Source organism: Onychostruthus taczanowskii, unplaced genomic scaffold (assembly GCF_017590055.1).
Source record: "Onychostruthus taczanowskii isolate IOZ18803 unplaced genomic scaffold, ASM1759005v1 scaffold6, whole genome shotgun sequence".
Taxonomy (NCBI): domain Eukaryota; kingdom Metazoa; phylum Chordata; class Aves; order Passeriformes; family Passeridae; genus Onychostruthus; species Onychostruthus taczanowskii.
In genome coordinates, this window is record NW_024503679.1 from 1,043,230 (window position 1) to 1,062,908 (window position 19,679).

The 19,679-nt window shown below is 58.7% G+C and overlaps 1 protein-coding gene across 16 annotated transcripts; it reads left to right on the forward strand.

The window, feature by feature from the left end:
* Positions 1-2,619: 2,619 nt before the first annotated feature.
* On the forward strand, positions 2,620-18,675 carry CELF6 (CUGBP Elav-like family member 6). 16 transcript variants are annotated; one of them, XM_041418488.1, is made up of 12 exons: positions 2,620-2,847; positions 6,384-6,466; positions 12,869-12,944; positions 14,349-14,477; positions 14,562-14,641; positions 15,102-15,245; positions 15,586-15,730; positions 15,813-15,962; positions 16,255-16,329; positions 17,106-17,186; positions 17,292-17,375; positions 18,548-18,675. In XM_041418488.1, the coding sequence occupies exons 1-12, from the start codon at positions 2,703-2,705 to the stop codon at positions 18,673-18,675; spliced, it is 1,320 nt and encodes a 439-aa protein (XP_041274422.1). In that variant the 5' UTR covers positions 2,620-2,702. The 16 variants fall into 16 exon arrangements, with proteins under 16 accessions (XP_041274422.1, XP_041274423.1, XP_041274415.1 ...); XM_041418489.1 differs by having other exon boundaries at positions 16,255-16,318; positions 17,101-17,186; XM_041418481.1 differs by having other exon boundaries at positions 12,869-12,929; positions 16,255-16,317; positions 17,292-17,435.
* Positions 18,676-19,679: the final 1,004 nt, after the last annotated feature.

A 19,679-nucleotide genomic window follows, 5' to 3' on the forward strand; every position in this document is an offset into this window, starting at 1 on the left:
GTGCTTTTGTCACTGTGGGGAGCTGCTGCCAGCAGGGCTGGGGCAAGCAAGACCCTGGCCGTGGGAAGGGTGCTTTGTTCCCAAGAATGTTGCTGTGTTCCTACAGATGATGTTCTGCAAGAGATGCTCTTCACCACCCTATCCCATTCCCTGCCCTCATTCCGCCTTCCCTTGCGCCTTGCTGGGCTCCCTTTCCCCCACAGCCAGGTGGGAGAGCCCCCAGGGCTTGGGATACCCACAGAGGACGCCCCGACACTGCACCTTCCACTGAAGCCTGGTGTTGTGATCCAGGTTAAACATCACCCGTGATCTCATTTCGCAGGGTGTCTGAACCAGCATCTTCCCAAAACCACCCTCATGGAGGTGGATCGGTGACGTTTCCACCCTCGGACGGGCCGGGATCCCGGAAGCACCCTGCTCTCCCCGCCGCGCCTTTGCCGGGTGGCCCGTTCCTTCCAGAACATCTATTTTGGTCGTGTAAAACTTGCCGGGGAGCAGGGAACAGGGAACAGGCAGCGTGTGAATCACTCGGGGCCAACGGGTTTAAAAATAAACCCAAGCGGCGGCGAGGAGCAGCCGCCGAGCCCCCGGATTCCGGCAGGATTGTGCTCCACACGTCCCAAACCCACCCGTGGGCACCGGCACCAGCCAGGGGAGTTTATTGGGACACGCTTGCAGTGGCGGGCACCTGTGTGCATGGTGTGTGTGAGTGCTTGTAAACACGTGTGTGCTTCGGGGGTGTGCCTGGAAGCGTGTGCGCAGTGCGTGTGTGCTTGTAAATGCTTGCTGTGTGTTCTGTGTGTGCTTGTAAACACGTGTGCGTTGTGGGCACCGTGTGTGTGTGCTTGTAAACACGTGTCTGCTTGTGAGCACACACTTGCACACACATGGTTATGTCCTCACATCCACTCGTGCACACACGGGCAGGAGGGTTGTTGAACACGCATGCATTAAGGGCCCTTGCACGTGTGCACTCGCACACATGCACAAATGCACTTGCTCACACGTGCATGTGGGTCTTTGCACACATGCACTCGTGCACAAACTTGCACACATGTGCATATAGGCACTTGCATGTGTAGACTTGTGCATGTGCCTGCTCACCTGTCCATATGGATCCTTGCACACACGTGCAAATGCCCCCACATGTCATTGCCCAGACTCACACGCAGGGCTGAAGCCACATGTGCTGTGCACGCCCTTGCACATACTTACACCCATGTGTGCACTCTTGCAGCAGCTGTATGTTGTTGCACATGCTAGAACACACGTGCACGTTTGTGTAGACTTGCACACATGCTCACACACACATGTACCCTGTTGCACACGCTCACACCCCCTCCCACACTTACAAGCCCCTGCATGCACGAGGCAGCGTGCTGGGGAAGCCAGGCTTCCCCCCACCTGGCTGCTGCTTTGGGACTAATTAATTAATTAACGACAACGCCAGGTATTAAAGCAGCTCAGTCTAATTACAGATCTTTCGGGGTGACGCGGGACACAGGAGGGAAGTGCTCTCCTCCTCCCCCTTCTGGGGCAGCCCCAGCGGGGCAACAGGGGCAGTGTGGGGTCCATGGAGGTGAAAGACTCAACGAAGTGTTCAAATTGACCCTTTTTGAGCCTCTTTCTCTATGTTTAAACCCTGCTCTGAGGTGAGGAGCAGAGAGGGGTTATGTCTGGATGCCACTAAAGGGCTGCAGGGGGAAAGGTGGGAGGCTGCTCGGCTCCTTGGATAGCCCTGGCTAGGGCTGGGGGATGATGGGCACAAAAGGGGGGTAGAGGGGGGTGAGGGAGTGAGGACGGGATGGAGGTGGTGAGGGATGATGGGGGTGATGGGGAGATGGCGGAAAGGGAGGGACACAGGTGGTCATGGGGGTGATGAGGGGATGAGGGGAAAGGCGGTACCTGGGGGGATATGAGGGGGATGGGGGGTGGCGGGGCATGACAGGGGGTGATAGGGGTCATAGGAAGTGATGGGAGAGATGGGGAGGGAGACAGGGGTGATGGAGAGGATGGGGGGTGATGGGGGATGTTGGGGGATGATGGGAAGTGATGGGCATGGTGGGGATGATGGGGGAGGGTGATGGAGGTGATGGGGGTGATGGTGGTGATAGGGGTAATGGGGATGCCGGGAGGTGATGGGGGCTGATAAGGACTCTGGTGATGGGGCGGGGCGGTGTGTGATGGTAATGACGGGGGCTGATGGACGGTGATGGGGGTGCTGGAGGTGACGGGGGCCGAATGGGGAGACACAGGGGGGCGATGGGCGCGGGAGGGTGACGAGCCGGGGGGGGTCGGGGTGAGCCCGGCAGGGCGCAGCGGTGGGCGGAGCCGGGACGCGCCCCGCCCCTCATTCCGCCCCGCTGTTCTGATTGGCCACCGCCCCCTCATTATGCTAATACAGCACCCCTGGGCGGGGCCGTCCGGCTGACGTCACGGGCCCGCTGGCGGGCGCGGGCCGAGCCGAGCCGAGCCGAGAGGTGCCGAGCGGGGCGGTGCCGAGCGGTGCCGAGGCGAGCCGAGCGGTGCCGAGTGGTGCCGAGCGGTGCCGGGCGGTGCCGAGCGGTGCCGGTCGGGCGGGGCGGGGCGCGGAACGGGCCATGGCGGCGGCGGCGGCGGCGGGCGAGGCGGCGGGGGCGGCGTTCAGCACCGCGAACAGCGGCCGGGTGAACGGGCTGAGCCGCCCGCCCGGCGCCATCGCCATGAAGGACCACGACGCCATCAAGCTGTTCGTGGGGCAGATTCCGCGCAACCTGGAGGAGAGCGACCTCAAGCCGCTCTTCGAGGAGTTCGGCCGCATCTACGAGCTCACCGTGCTCAAGGATCGCTTCACCGGCATGCACAAAGGTGCGGGGGCGGCGGGCCGGGGGACCCCCCGGGTGGGACGCCCTGACATGGGACACCCAGGTGTGGGGGCTGTCCTGAGGTGGGGTGGGACGCCCTGGGGTGGGGGGGGATCCTCAGTGAGGTACTGCTCTAGTGGGATGCTCTGAGGTGGGGGGCACCCTCAGTGAGGTACTGCTCTGATGGGACACCCTGAGGTGGAGTATCCTGAGATGGGAGACCCCTCAGGTGGAACATCACTGAGATGTGGCGCCTAAGTATGGGCCACCCGTGAGGCAGGACAAACAGGTGGAGGCAACCTCTCAGGTGAGGGATCCTGTCCCTCAGGTGGGATACTCCTGAGGTGAGGTGCCCCTCAAGTGGGACAGCCGGAGATGGATCATCTGGGCAAGGGGATACCTCTCAGTGGGATGCCCTGAGGTGGGATGCTCTGAGGGTGGGGACCTCTTGGTTGTGGTACCCCTGTGGTGGGATAAACTGAGATGGAGCATCCTGGCATATAGGGGGACCCCTGGGGTGAAGACACCCCTGAAGTGGGACACCCTGAGGCAAAGGCATCCAAGTGTGAGGCATCCCTGATATAGCACAGCCTGAGGCAGGATATCCCTGAGGCAAAGGCATCCCTGAAATGAGGTTCCCCATCAGATGGAACAACCTGAGGTTTGGTACCTAAGTGTGGGCCACCACTGAGGTGGGATGCCCTGAAATGAGGGTACCCCTCATGTGGGACATCCTGAGATGATGCACCCCAAGACAGGGATACCTCTAAGGTGGAACATCCCTGACGTGGAGACACCCATGAGGTGGGATAACCTGAGGTGGAGCACCCCGAGGTATAGATGGGATGCTTTGAGAGGGGGCACCATGATCAGGAAGTATGCCTGAGATAGGAGACACTGGTATGGGACACTTGTGAGATGGGGGTATCTGTGAGGTGATGTATCCCTGAATGGAGATACCCCTAAGGTGGGACATCCTGAGGTGGGGTACACAAATATGGGGCACACCCCTCAGTTGAGTTACACCTGAGGTGGAGATACCCTTGATGTGGAGGCTGCACCCACAAGTATGGGGCACCTCAAGGAGGGGAAACATTTGGGGTGAAGGTACAGCTAAGTTGGAGGCAACCTTGAGGTAGAGCACCCTGAGGTGGGAACACCCCAGTTTGGAGCATTTGGATATATGGCCCCTCGTAAGTTTGGGGTGCCCCTGAGGAAGAGGGGAGCACCCACCAGGGGTCAGGGTGCTGCTGTCGGGCTTGGGGACACCCCTGTGATCAGAGCATCACAGGGCAGGGAGCACTGCAATGGATTTTAGAACATCTGCCTGGCTTGGGGGCACCTGTCTGGCATCAGCACACCCACATGAGTTTTGTGCACCCCTGGAGTTGGAGCACCCCTGAGATGGAGTCACCCACAGTGGATGGGGACGTGCCATGTCTGCCCTGTGTCCCAGGTGCTGTGGCACTGTGGCACGGCGTGCGGAGCGGTGACGCACCGAGGGGTCGCACAGGCAGCGCCAAGGTCTGCACAGAACGCCCCACCCAAGCGCTGTTGTGTGCGGTGCCAGAGCAGGGTCAAGGCACCCCAGGTATCACCCAGACAGGAGCCACGAGCTGTCACCAAACCCCCGTGCCACGGCCAGCACCTGCTTTGCTGGGACTTTCCTGGGAAGCCAGAACTTGGCATTTATGGTTGCTGCCTTGTCGATGCCCTTCGGCTGTGGGGCAGCCGCCTGGATTCTGTCATTTTTGGCACTTTTGGCCTCCAGCATTTCTCCAGGTGTCTCTGAAGCTGCTTCTGTGCCTGGATCTATAGGATTTGCACCCTTCCAGGCTCCCTCTACGCTTCCTCCAGCGCGGGCTTCAACGTCTGCGGCCCAGCCGCATGATTTAATTGCGGACGCTCCTCTAATTTGAACGGCATCCTCCCTCCCGGCGAGCCTCCAGAGCAGAACCGCTCCTGCGCCAGCCCTCTGAACTTCTCCAGAATGCCCGGGCACCGTCTACATTGTCGCCTGCAGGAAAAACAGGGAAAAAAAAGAGAGAAAGACGAGCGGAGAGCAGGAAGCCAACATGATTACGGATGGTAAACACTGGAAATGGCACCGGGACTGAGGCGAGCTGCTGTGCAGATCTCCCCTTCCCACCCGCAGTGGGAGAGTATTGATCTGGGGGGATCTCTCCTTGCTCTCCGTTGAGGGCAGATGTCCCCAGCACCCCAAGGCAGGTGAGGGACCCCATCCCGCAGCGTCCCCCGCCCTGCCGCCATGCTCCCTCTCCTCCCAGGCACGCTGATTGTACTTATTAAGAGTTATTAATACTTAATCAGCTGGCGGATTTAATTGTGCCAATATTAAAAATGCATCAATGTCAATTTTATTCATTAAATATTTACTTTGTTGAAGGGAAACTGTTTTGCTGCTGTTTTAATATCACTTTCAGATGCTTTTGGATATGACCCCGGCAAATTGGGGGGGAGCCCTCAGGGAGGGAGCGGTGCAGCGGTGGCACGGGCACCAGGAATGCTTCAGGAGAGACGGAGCGAAGAGGACCGGACCCTGTCCCCAGGGCTCTCGCTCGTTGCTGCCAGCTCTGCGAGCGAGTGGCTCGGCAGCGTGAGTCAGCGTGGGAAAACCTCACCCCAGGCGTATTCCCGATTTCCAAAGCGCCATGATGTCGAAGGAGCCGGAGTGCCTTCGCCACATGAATCTCACCCCAAGGAGGATGCTTAGGCTGGGGGAACTGTGGTGGCAAGAGAGGGTGCACAGCCTCGACACCTGGAGATCTGCTTCCTGGAGGACTTGGGCTGTGGCTTTTCCCAGGGCTGGGGCCAGAGCGCCACTGCCCATGTGCTGCCTGCTCCCCCTGGCTCCTTCCTTCATCCTGCTGCTCCATCTCCTACCCTGTTCTGGGGGTGAACTGTGACCCTGTGTGTGCCCATCTGGGTGTAGAGTACCAGGGCACCAGGGTGCTGGATGCCATGGAGCCGGGGTGTCAATGTAACAGGATGGTGGATGCCATGGTGCTGAGCTGCTGGATGCCATAATGCCATGGTGCCAGATCATCAGGGTGCTTGTTGCTGGATGCCGTGGTGCTGAGGTGATGGATGCCACCATGCCAGGGTGCCAAATCCCAGGTTATAGACTGCCAGGATGCCAGGATGCTGAATGCCAGGGTGCCAGGATGTCAGGGTGCTGGGATGCTGGATGCCGAATGCCAGGGTGCCAGGATGTCAGGGTGCTGGGATGCTGGATGCCATGGTGCTGAGGTGCTGAATGCCACCACGCCAGGTTGCTGGGGTTCTGGATGCTGCTGTGCCAGGGTGACAGAGTGCTGGGATTCTGGATGCCACAGGGCCAGGGTTCTGGATGCCAGGGTATCAAGTCCCAGCGTGCTGGTGTGCTGGGTATCACTGTGCTGGATGCCAGGATGCTGAGACACCACAGTGTCATATCAGCTGTGCCACCAGCTCCCTGTGTGCACAGGGCGCTGTGGCAATCCCAGGCCGGACACTGATCCTGTCTCCCTGTCTCCACAGGCTGTGCCTTTCTCACCTACTGCGCCCGTGACTCCGCACTGAAGGCACAGAGTGCCCTGCACGAGCAGAAGACGCTGCCAGGGGTAAGTGACACGAGGGCGTTGGGGTCAGTTGGGGCAGGGCCTTGTGACAACTCCCTGAAGCATGGGAGAATTAAGTGACACTGAGGTGGTCGAGTTGAGCTGGAGCAGCACCTGGTGACACCTCCCAAGGCGTGGAAGCCTTAAGTGACGCGGAGGGATCGGGGTGAGCCAGGGCGGGGGCTGGTGACACCTCCCCGAGGCGCGGGAGCCACTTCCAGCAGCCGCAAACCAAGGCATTGATTTTCCAGCCGCCCGCGTGCTGTTGCGCTTTCTGTGGGCTCCGACCTCCCGAGCTTAACAAAGTGAAAATAAATATTTAATTATTCGCCTAAATAAAAATCAATAGGCCCGCGGGTTGGCTGGGGAAAGAGCCGGGGCCCATGAATATCAATCCCTGTTATGTGTGTGTGTAGCTGACAGAGGGGGATGAGGTTTGCGGGGATGTGGCTTCCTGAGCTGTGCTCTCACCAGTGGGGCCACACATCAGTAGGTTCAAGAGTTAACAGCCCACCTTGGCAGCCTAAAGGAGGCCGGGGTCAGGCCCTGCCTGGGGATTCTCATCAGGCACACACGTGTGCGTATTGCTATTGCCATGGCCACTCACCTGGGGGTTGGGGGTGTGTGTGTGAGCACGCGTGTGCACATGGATGTGCGGGTGCACGCCCCACAGGGGCTCACAGCTGTGTTCACCCCTCTGCGTGTGTGTGCACACAGCGGTGCAGGGGACTGTGTGCTGCTGCTCACACCCCTGTGCCCATGCAGGTTCTCACACCTGTGTGTGCTCACCTGTCTGTGCCTGAGCACCCCTTCTGTTCTTGCACACACCCACGTGTACGCACTTGTGTACGCTTGGGTACACACCTGTGAGTGCATGTGAACACACCTCTGTGCCTGTGCACATCTCTCTGCTTGTGCACACAAGCACACTCATGTACATTTATGTACAACCCCTCTACCTGTGCTCACCCCCTGCACCTGCTCGTACCCCTTGTACTCACACACATATACCTGTGCTCACATACCCTGTACCTGCTCATACCACCTATACCTGTGCTCACCTCCTGGACCTGCTCACACACATCTACCTGTGCTCACACCCCTGTCCCTGCTGACCCCCTGTACCTGTGCTCACACCCCTGTCCCTGCTGACCCCCTGTACCTGTGCTCACACCCCTGTACCTGTGCTCACACCCCTGTCCCTGCTGACCCCCTGTACCTGTGCTCACACCCCTGTACCTGTGCTCACACCCCTGTCCCTGCTGACCCCCTGTACCTGTGCTCACACCCCTGTCCCTGCTGACCCCCTGTACCTGCGCACCCCCCGTGTTCCCACCCTCGGCCCCTGCCCCAGCCAGGCCCCGCCCCCGGCGTGTCGGGGGACCGGGGGCGTGTCCAGACGGTGACGGGCGTGTCCCCAGAGAGGCCCCGCCCCCCGCCTGGCCCGGCCCGGCTCGGCTCGGCGGGGCTGCGGCTGCCCCGCCCTGTGCCCCGCCCCCCGCGCGCCGCTGCGCGAGCCCAGCCGAATCTGGCCGAGCCGAACCGAACCCAGCCGAGTCTAGCCGAACCCAGCCCAGCCGAGCCCGGCCTTGCTGAGCCGAGCCGAGCTAAGCCGAGCCCGGCCGAGCCGTCTCGGGTGGAGCCGAGCGCAGCCGAGCTCAGCCGAACCGCCTCGGTGGAGCCGGCGGTCCGGCCGGTCCGGCCATGCAGCTGCCGCAGGTGCCGGCGCCGGGGCCGCGGCCGCCCGTGCTGTGGGTGCCCGCCGGGTCCAAGATCCTCTGCATCGAGGTAGGGCCCCGCCTTTGTCTGCCGCCGCCTCCGCCCGGCCCGGCACGGCCCGGCACCGCCCGGCAGCCTCCGCTGGCGCCGGGGTGGGGGGGCTGCACCGGAGGGGCTGTAGAGGGATGTGGGTGATGGCGAAGGGGTGTATCTGCTCCCGGGGATGCTGTGTGGGAGTGGGGATGATGGCGAGGGTGTGGATCCTTGCTCCTGGGGATGGGCATGGAGGGGTGTTGATGGTGAGCAGGGCGTATCTGCACACAGGGATGGGGATGGAGGGCTGTTGGTGAGAGGGTGCATCTACTCCCAGGGATGGGCTGGGGATACAGCAGTGTTTGTGGTCAGGGTGTAATTGCACACCGGGAGGGTGGGTGTGAGTGTGGGTGTTGGTGATGGAGTGTATCCGAACCCAGGGATGGGAATGAGGATGGAGCAGTGTTGGTGAGGGGGTGTATCTGCTCCCAGGCATAGGATGGGGATGGAGTAGTGCTGGTGATCAGGGTGTATTTGCACACAGGGACGGGGATGGAGGGATGTTGATGAGCAGGGTGAATGTGCACACAGGGTTGGGGTGTGTGAGTGGGCGTGTTGCAGGGTGTATCTGCACACAGGGATGAGGCTGGAGGGGTGTTGGTGGGGGGTGTATCTGCTCCCAGGGATGGGGTGGGTGGGTGTGGGTGTTGCAGGGTGTATCTGCACGCAGGGATGAGAATTGGGGGTGTTGGTGATAGGGTGTATCTGCTCCCAGGGATGGGTGTTGGGGATGGAGGAGTGTTGGTGAGGAGGGTGTATTTGCATAGAAGAATGGGGTTGGAGGGGTATTGGTGAGAGGATGTTTCTGCACCCACAGATGGGGTGTGTGGGTGTGAGTGTTGCTGTGCAGGGTGTATCTGCACCCAGGGATGGGGTGCATGTGTTGGCAGGGTGGTTGTTGGTGATGAGGGTGTATTTGCACTCAGGGATGGGGGCTCTGTGTGTGTGTGTGGCCGAGAGGGTGTATGTGCACCCAGGGAAAGGGAGGGTGTCGGCAGAGGGGTGTTGGTGATGTATCTGGACCCAGGGACGCTGTGTGTGGTGTGGGTGTTGGTGAGGAGGGTGTTCTGGCACCCAGGAATGCTGGGTGGGGGGTGTTTGCAGGCAGGGATGGAGGATGATGGTGAGGAGGTGTATCTGCCCCCAGGGATGGGTTTGGTTTGTGTGTTGGCTGGAGGGTGTATTTTTCCACCGCAGGTTTGTGTGTGTGGTGCAGGTGTGCAAGGGGCAGTGCTCGGGGGGTGTTGCACCCACAGGCAGTGCAGGGAGGGGTGTGTGTGTTGGCAGGGGTACGGCTTTGACCCCCGGTATGTGCAGGTCGGTGTTGATGGATGTGCAAGCACGTGGGTGTCTGTGTGGGAAGAGGAGCTTAGGGTGTCCTTGCCCCCAGTGTTGGTGGCAGGGTGTGGGTGCACATGGGCCGGGGGAGTGGCAGCAGTGGGGGTGTGTGGGCACACCGGGTGTGATGGGGAGTGCAGGTGTGCTCAGGTGTTGCGCTGGGCTCAGGTGTGCAGGGTGACCCTGGGGGTGGGATGTGGATGTTGCTGAGGATGCTGTGAGCCCACCCAAGGTGTCTGTGTGCCCATAGAGGGCTCCTGGGGGTCCCAGTATGGGTCCTGCTGCTACAACGGGGAAACTGAGGCAAGGGGCATTGTATCCCCAGTGCTGGCTGTGTATCCCAGGGTGCATGCCCGTGGTTGTGTGTGATCCATGGCAGCAGGCAGGGCTCTGTGGGAGTTGCGTGGCATGCGGGCTGGGGCTGTGTGCGGTGGTGCGTGGCCGCACGTGGGTGCGCAGCGGTGCTGGGACAGACGCGCAGTGTGCGCAGCGCTGCGTGGGCACACGTGTGCGGCTTCCGAGGTGTACGGCTGTGCCAGGGGGTTTGGGGTGGCTGTGCTTGGGGGGTGCTGGGTGTCTGTGGTTGTGTTTAGAGGTGTGTGGGTGTGTGCAGGGTGTGCCAGGGTGGTCATACGTGTGCAGGGTTGTGCAGTGGTGTGGCTGTCCCCAGGCTGGCTGTGTGGCCTGGCTGTGGGTTGCCCCCAGGGCTCTGTCAAGGTATTCCTGTGATGAGTGACTGCCAGTACCTCGGTTCCTGTCTCCCTGGGGTGGCACGGACTCCAGACTCCCACAGGCACTCGCTGCTCCAGTGTCACCTGCCACCTCCATCTCATTTGGGTGCACGGTGGCCTGCTGGATCCTCTGGCTGTTGATTGTGAGGACAAGGAGGAATGTGATGCCAAGGAAGGAACACAGGCCAGAAGTGACCCACTGAGCACATCCCCTGGCAGTGATTCTATGGGCTGGCCCTCCCTGGTACCTAGGTTCTTGGGGGGCTCCAAATTTGGGTGAGGGACAGTGCCTGAGCAGTCAGGAGGTGGTTTAGCGACCACTCGTGGCCTCCTGTGCTGTGGAACACCAGTGGTTTGGTCATGGGGTAGCTGGGACTTCGTGAACTGCTGATGATGGTTGGTGCTGGAGCACCCCAAGCAGGGTGTCACTATGTCCTTGGGTGTGGGAGATAGCTGGGAGTTGGGAATGGATGGATGGATGGATGGATGCTGTGGGAGTGGAAAGGTGGGTGGTGGCAAGATGGGAGATGGATGGGCAGATGGAACAGGGGTAGAAGGGTGTTGAGGGATGGATGGGTGTTGGGGGATTGATAGGGGATCTTGGCAATATAGATAGATGCTATGGGAATGGATGGGTGTATGGGGATGAATGCTGGTGATGTGGATGGCTGCAGTGGGGAAGACAGGTATTTGGGGGGTGGATGGACGGATGTTGGCGATGTAGATGGATGCTATGGGAGTGAACGGGTGTTATGAGGATGGGGATATGGATGGGTTCTACGGGGATGGATGGATGCTATGGGAATGGGTGTTGGAGTATGGCTGGATGAATCCAGGGGGAAGATGGGTGTGTGGGTGTCCGGGATGGATGAATGGATGGATGGGTGTTGCAGGGTGGGCAGGTGGGTGTCAGGAGCAGGGGAAAATGCCTAGGTGGCTGTTTGGTGTGGGAGGATGGATAGAGGGCTGTGTGGACACAGTGCAGGGGTGCTGTGGGGACAATCAGGAGCTCTGGGTGCCACAGGGGGTCACTGAGCACCCTGTGGTGGGCATGTCGTGATGTCAAGGGTGCCAAAACCCCTTTCTGGGGGTGTCTAGAGGCCAGGACAATTTCTCCTTGGTGTGGTGTGGCAGCCCTAGGGTAGGTTAGCTGGTCCCTGAGGCCTGACATTTATAAACATCAGCCGCTCCCGGGGAATCAATACAGTTTAATAACCGGCGAGCGGAGACGGGAGACACATCAAAATGACACTCTGCGGCTCCGTAAATGTTATTCTAAATCATCCTCACTGGGTTTATTACATTAAGCATACAGCAGCGGGCATGGGAAATTTATTCCATCAAAGGCCATCACGCTGGTAAATGGGGCTGGCGGGTCAGTGGAGGGGGGCAGCCCCCCCCAAAATGGGGTTTCCTCCTCCCGGCTGTGGCAGGGATGTGAGGGACAGCGGGGTTCTGGGTTTAGGGTCTGGGTGCTGTCAAACCCTCCAGAGTTTGGGGTGGGCCAAATCCTGCCCCTGCCCAGAGTGGATGTTTGGGGGACTGGTGACATAATGGGTGACACTGTGAGGTGTCCCTCAGTGCTGCTCTGTGCCATCCCATGACTCCTGGGGACTCAGTCCTTTCCCTGGACCATCCCCAGCTCTGCGCTGACATTTCTCTCCACGTTTCCCTGGAGACGAGGCGGTTGCTGTGGAAACCTCCCTCCTCTTCTCTCTTACCCATCCTCTTCCTCACCCTGATGTGGGGGGGACTGTCTCTGCCCCCACCCAGCCCCAAAATTTAGGGACCCCTTCCAGGGGTGCAGCAGAGGGCACCTGGGATGGGGTGCACACACACATGGGGGCGACTGTTCCCGTGTGTGCTCAAGGCGTGTTCGTGTGCGCACCCCCGCGCCGTCATGTGTGACATCTCGCTGTTGCCGTGGCGACCCCATCGAGCACATGGCTCGGGCTCCGCAGCATCGCGGGGGAAGCACGCTTGTTGCCATGGAAACGGCCATAATTGTAGCATTTTTCGGCTAAAAGAGGGGAAAAAGGAGGGGGAGAGAGGAGGAGAAATGGCTCCATGGGGCAGCGGGCCACGGATGTGCCTGCCAGCCCAGTGTGTCCTGCTGCACACGGGTGTCATGCTCGTGGGTGCACATGGCCGTGACAAGGAGGAGGCCAAATTTGGGTGAGGTTTGGGAAAAGGAGGGCAATGGTGCCAGAGGGGCCGGGGCTGGCGGGGTGCTACTGCTGCCTCTGCAGTCCTTTGCAGTCGAGGAAAGCAGGCAGGCGGCCAAGCCTGGCACTGGCGGCCCCGCGGGCGCATGCAGCACCGGGTGCCCATAGCCAGGGCCGGAGCATTGCCCTTTGCACATGGCATCCCTGGGTCTCTGTGGCCACAAGCCCCAGATCTATTCACGCAGGTCCCTCCCCTTTTCCCCAGCTCCTGGTGCCAGTCATTGGCCAAATCCTGCTGTTCCCTATGGAGAGGGTTCAGGGGCCACCACACTGACCACCCACTCTCGCTTGTGTTGCAGATGAACCGCCCCATCCAGGTGAAGCCGGCCGACAGCGAGGGCCGAGGAGGTAGGTCCTCAAGTCTCCAGATGCCTGGCATGGGCAGGGGGGCACAGGGTCATCGGGGGGTGATGGGGGACATGGTGGCATCACGAGGGCTGATGTGTGAAGGTTGGTTTGGAGAGAAATTGAGGAAAGGATCTGCCTTTGCTGGTGGCACCAAACATGGGTGCAGGGCAAATGCCATCTTCTCCGTGCCTGTCTGGTCAGCAGGGGGAAACATCCTGATGTCATCCTGGGAATGTCCCGACATCGTACCATGAGCATCCCAACATCCTGGGGGGCAGAGCACTAGCCAGCCGTTCTCCCTCACCACCTTAATTTACCAAAAATTCCCTCTCCAGAGCTGTCTGTGGGGATCCTGGGGCAGGAGCTGGCTTCATATGGCCCAAGCCCCTCTCAGTTCTTTGTGAGCATTTGCCACTCATTGGGCTGTGGCATTGCCAGGCTGAGGTGATCATTTGAGCAAAATCACAGGAACTGGATCAAAATCCCACATCTGTTGTGTTGCTGGGCAGGTAGGCACTATCGGACATGCAGGATGCTCTCATGGGGCCGCCTGCACTTGGCAGGATGGTTGGGGTAGCTCCCCCCCCCATCCAAACCCTGTTATTAAACACTCCGGGAGCTGGTCCCAGCATGTCCCAGAGGGACCTGGCAAATAAATTACCCACTTACCGAGTGTAATTGGTGAAGGATTAAAAATCGATGGGTGAGCTGGGGCTCCCATCTCCAGCCCCCTCGCCCAGGAGGCAACGCTGGGCTGCCCAGCCCACTCCCCCTGGGAGGTGGTTTATGTTTAACTAGACAACACACAAGCCCTATTCCCTTAACTAATTTTCCTGCTACCTTAACGGACTAAACATTCATCGTCTCCTGCCATTATTTATTTATTTCCCCAGCAACGCTCTTGACAGGGCACCTTATTTCCTTTGTCAAATGCCATTAGCGTGCGGCGGGAACGCGCGGCCGCACAAGACAGATGCTGGTAATAATCATGAAATTCTCATTATTTACTATCCCTTCTCTTGTGTTTGGGTTATTGATGTCCTCTGGGCACGGCTGGAGGCTGCGGGTTGTTCTGCGAGTCGATCACACGAGGGTGATCACGTCCAGTTTGTGGATTCTCTTTGTTCCACCGCATCCCACCCTAGTGCTGGGGAGCCAGGCCCCCCATCCCTAGGAAAAGCCCCAGCTCCACTCCCTAAAACAATGGCTCTTCCAGAATTCACTCCTCAGCAATTTCCCCACAGGAGAGGTTTTCCCGTCCTGAGTGTTCTGTAGGATGGAGATTATAAGCCTGGCACCTTCTCTGTAGGATCGGTGTTGCTCCCTCCCTCTGATGTCACTTGGCTCCTTCCCCTCCATACACCATTTTTGGTGAGGGGTTGGGATGGTGAGTGACCTCCCACTCTCTGATGGGCTTGGTTTTGTTTTTAGAAGACAGGAAGCTCTTTGTGGGCATGCTGGGGAAGCAGCAGAGCGAGGACGACGTCCGCCGCCTCTTTGAGCCCTTCGGCCAGATTGAGGAATGCACCATCCTCCGAGGGCCTGATGGAGCCAGCAAAGGTGGGCTTTGGGGTGCCAGGTGGGCATCCTATGGACCCACAATGGCTAAATCCAATCTGTTCCATGTTCCCTCTGTTCCCTTAGGTTGTGCCTTTGTGAAATACGGCAGCCACGCCGAGGCACAGGCTGCCATCAACAGCCTGCACGGCAGCCAAACTATGCCGGTAAGTGCCAGGCTCGCACCCTGCCCTGGCTGACCCCATGCTGCCTGCTTAATACAATCACCCACTAATTTGATCCTCAGTCTAACTGCATCAAAATCCTGCAGGCTGGCAATTTGTTGGCCACATCACCCCAGGTTCCTCCTTGCCAAGGTGCTGAGCCCTATAGGTGGGAGCATGGGGCTAATTCTCTCCATGCCAGAGAAAGGGGCAGTTTAATTAACGCTGAAGGTCAGAATTGTGGACAAGGAAAGGGAAAGGAAGCAGAGGTCAGGGAGCTGCCACTGGGGAGAAAAACTGGCTATAATTAAACCTCACATCGATCATTGGTTGCTGCTGCCAAGCTGGGCAGCGTCCCCAGGGCTGAGGATGCTACGGACACTGCGAGCCACACCCACGGTGGGTACACAATTTGGGGCATTGCTGTGGTCCCACCATCAGCCCCATCTTCCCCCCACCTCAGGGCGCCTCGTCCAGCCTGGTGGTGAAGTTTGCAGACACAGATAAGGAGAGGACCCTGCGGCGGATGCATCAGATGGCAGGGCAGCTGGGCATCTTCAACCCCATGACCATCCAGTTCGGCGCCTACGGGGCCTACACACAAGCGGTAGGAGCTGGTGCACACTGGGGCTTTGGGGGACCCCTGTGGGTGGGGGGGCTGGTTTGGCCCTTGAAAGCACCGGTGCCAGGATGTGTGGATGCCTGGGAGGGCTGGTATATCCCAGTTTAAGGGCAATTGCAGGGCTTCCTCCCCATAGCTGAGAGTGGTTGTAGGATTCAGTGGTCCCATATTTAGCATCACCAAGACCAAGACTCCTGTCCCTGGATCTGGCAGCCGGTGGCATTTATCCCTCGGAATCCATCCAAAGCAGAGATGCTGATTTGCCCTCTCTCTCCTTCTCTCTGCCTCCTGTGCTCTGTCTCTTTTCCCCCGTTCTTTTCTGAAGATCATGCAGCAGCAGGCAGCCCTGATGGCGGCCGCGCAGGGCACCTGCCTCAACCCCATGGCTGCCATCGCTGCCGCCCAGATGCAACAAATGGCTGCCTTCAATGTCAGCGGGCTGGTGGCTGCCCCCCTCACCCCCTCTTCAGGTAGGACCCCCGCATTTGCCACTTGACATCCTCGGGAGGGCACTCTCGGGGTGGTGCCGGCCCTGACGCCATGCTCCTGCAGGTACAAGCACCCCTCCCGGGATCAGCACGGCGCCGGTGCCCAGCATTGCCACGCCCATTGGGGTGAACGGCTTCAGCCCGCTGCCGCCCCAGACCAACGGGCAGCCCGCCTCCGAGACCATCTACACCAATGGCATCCACCCCTACCCAGGTACAGCCCTCCCGGGGCTCTGCCGCGGGCCCCGGGCAAGGGGAGTGTGCTTGGCTCATGCGGGATGCTCAGGGGGTGCTCCCCATCCCAGGAACATGCTGGATGAACCTGCCGTGTGCTCCCCGTGTGTTCCCGTGGCATCACTGCAGGGAGGAGGGAATTCAGGCAGGGAGCAGCTCTGCCCCTCCATGGCAGCGCTTGGTCAGGAACCCTTTCCCATAGGAGCTGTGCATGCATCCCTGGCTTTCTCTGGCTTACTCTATCTTCCTTCTCCTTTCTCTTCTCTTCCCAGCTCAAAGCCCCACGGTGGCAGACCCCCTCCAGCAGGCCTACGCCGGCATGCAGCACTATGCAGGTCTCAAACTTCGCTTCCCACTCCTTCCCTCTTTCCCCTCTTTGCTCCTCACCCTTATTTTTGGGAGGTGAACATCATCCTGGGGTTGAACATTGGACTGGGACAGTGTATTTGGGCACGGATTCATGAGGGGACCAGCGGGTGCTGAGCCCTGGCAGGAGCTCCAGGGTGGTGATACCAATGAAAGCACAGTCCCCTTATCCCACTGGCTCCTGTTATGGCCCCTGTGCAAATTCTGGATAGTGCAAAGTGAATTTTCATACCCATGGGGCTGGGAGAACTCCATGGGGGAACCCTGGCAGTGGTATTGAGAAGAGCAGGCAAGATTTGGGAGGTGACAGAGGGCCACCTCCACACCAAGACACCAGAAGTCTTTGGATGTTCATCGTGTGGCCAAGTCTGATGGCCAAGGACATGGGCCGTGGAGGGAAAGGAGACAGAGCCTCCCATGGAAAGCCCAGCAGCCATTTAATTAGGAACATCGACAGCAACGTCTAGATTTGCAACAGAAAATCAAGTTTTGGACCCAAATCTTTGGGGTTTTTCAGCTAAAAGTACTTCATCTTTCCTCAGCCTTGAGGCTGTATTACTGCTATCACCAGCATTTCTCCTGGGGGAGCTGTTCCCATATCCCTGGTGTATCAGGAGGGGTGGGAAAGGCAGAGCCAGCAGTCGTGGGGCAGGAGAGGCCCCTTGATCCCAGATGGCAGCAGGGGACCTGCCTGTCCCAGCCCTCTCTGTGGCTGGGGTGGGTGCTGTGGCCTCAGCTTCTTGTTTCTCTCTTCCAGCAGCATATCCCACTGCCTACGCTCCCATCAGCCAAGCCTTTCCCCAGCAAGCGCCCCTCATCCCGCAGCAGCAGAGAGAAGGTGAGGGGTGGGGCTCACCCCATGTGGGGCCGGTGGCTCCTCGGTGTCCCCCCGGGGTGACCCCACCTCGTAGCTGACGTGTCCTGTCCTTTGTGTGTCACCCAGGTCCCGAGGGCTGTAACCTGTTTATTTATCACCTGCCCCAGGAGTTCGGGGACGCGGAGCTCACGCAGATGTTTTTGCCTTTTGGCAACGTCATCTCTGCCAAAGTCTTTGTGGACCGTGCCACCAACCAGAGTAAATGCTTTGGTAAGTCCCAGGGTGTGGCTCTCTCTCCCTGGTGTCCCAGCTCAGGGCTCCAACTCTTCCCAGTCCCCAGCTCAAGGTTCCAGCTGTCTATAACATCGCAGCTTGGAGATCTGGCTCTTCCTCAACATCCCAGCTCAGGGGTCTGGCTCTCTTCAGCATCCCATTTAAAATATCTGATGCTCCTCAACATCCCAGCTCTTACCAGTCTCTAGCTCCAGAGTCCCATTCTTTCTGGTCTCCAACCTGAAGGTCCAGCTCTCCTAATATTCCGGCTCAAGAGATCTGTCTCTCCCCAAATTTCAGCTCAAGGATTTGGCTCTCCCCACTCTTCCCAGCTCGGGAGTCTGACTATTCTGGACAACCCAGCAGAGAGCATCTCCATCTTGGGCATCCAGCTCTCCCTGAAGTCCTTGCTTGAGAGTCTGTCTCTCCAACATCTCATATTGGGGATGTCTCTTTCCCAGCTCAGATGGAGTCCATGTCTCCCTGCTGTCCCTTGCTTGGGGTCCAACTCTTCCCTATGTCCCCAGTTCAGGGATTTGTACCTCCCTCTCACAGACTTCGGTGTCCCCACAAACCTGGTCGGTTTGGTGTCCCCATAGACTCTTTCACTGTTGTGTCTTTGGAGGCCCTATCACCTCAGGATCCCTGCAGACCTGGCCTACAGATGTCCCCTGAGCCCACACATCCCATCCTGGTGTCCCCACACACCCCGTCATCCTGGTATCTCCACATACCTGCAGACCTTAGTGTCCCCACAGACCACATCACCTCAGTGTCCCTGCAGCCCCTATGACTTTAACAGACCCTGTCATCCCAGTGACCCCACAAATCCCACCCTGTAGTGTCCCTGCAGATGGCTCCAGTGTCCTCTTATGCTGCTGTCCTCACAGCCTTGTCAGCTCAGTGTCCCTGCAGACCTCGGTGTCCTTGCAGGTGCCATCACCTGTCACCCAGTCCCCTGCAATCCGGGGTTGTGATGTTACCCAAGGACCCTTTCTCCCAGCACTCCCAAACCAGGAGCATCCCAGAGGATTTCAGTGCCTGGGTTGAGGCGAGGCAGCCGCCTGTGATGCGTGTGGTGACAAGCCCCTGTGTCCCCTCCCCGCCAGGTTTCGTCAGTTTTGACAATCCGACGAGTGCTCAGGCGGCCATTCAGGCCATGAATGGCTTCCAGATCGGCATGAAGAGGCTAAAAGTGCAGCTAAAGCGGCCGAAAGATGCCAACAGACCCTACTGACCCCAGCTCAGCCTGCGGAGAGGTGAGGGGGCCTGGCCCTGGGGGACGTGGCGGTTGTGGAGCGTCCCCCTGTCCTCATCAGGGATCTCTGCCTGGCACCACCCACCCAAAGGATCTGGTCCCTCGCTCCATGCCCCAGAAGCAGGCTGACAACCTTTTCCTTCTGTTTCAGGTCGGACGTCCCGCAGTGTCTGACGACTTTCCCCTTCCCCAAGTGCAGTATCCAAACCCGTAACTCTCTTTCTTTGCAACACATCCCGGAGGAGGAAAAGGAGGATGAGGAGGAGGAGGTGAAGGAGAAAATGGCAAAGAAGAGAGCGTTTTGGTCGTAGCTTTTCCTTTTTGAATTTTTTCCCAGACTGGTCTTGTTTGTTGTTTAATGGGAATGAGAGGAAGACAAGGAAGGAGGGGAGCGATGCGGTGCCGGGGTTGCGATTCGCCGCCGGCCGCTCGCCAGGACTCACCGGATCCCTCACTGGGAGCAAGGCTGATGGCTCCGGGCAGCCGGGCCACAATCTACCTTTGTTTTTTGGGTTTTTTTTTAAAGCACTCATTTGCTGCTACCGATTTCCCAGGAGAAACGAGGAAAAGAGGCTCCAAATGGATTCTTAAACCAAAGCCGGTGGGACGGGACCAGCCTCGGGCGCTTCACCTGGAGGATGTTTGTTTGGTTGATAAAGAAAAACGGCAAGATTTTCCTTTTTCCCTGCATTGGGGGGAAAAAAAGAAGGATCAAAGTATGTTGGACTTATAGAAGATATATATAAATAAGTATATATATATATATATCCCATGGAGCAGGGTGGCGGGACACGCGCTTCCCCTGCTTGTCACTGGCACAGGGACATAGGATTACTTGTTTCAGAGTCATATCATTCCTTAGAGTTTAGGGACCAAAGGACTATTGCTTTTTTTAAATATATCTATAAATAAATTAATTTAAAAAAAAAAAAACAAAACAAAAGAAAACACACAAAAAAACTTCGGGAAAGGAGGAGAAAATC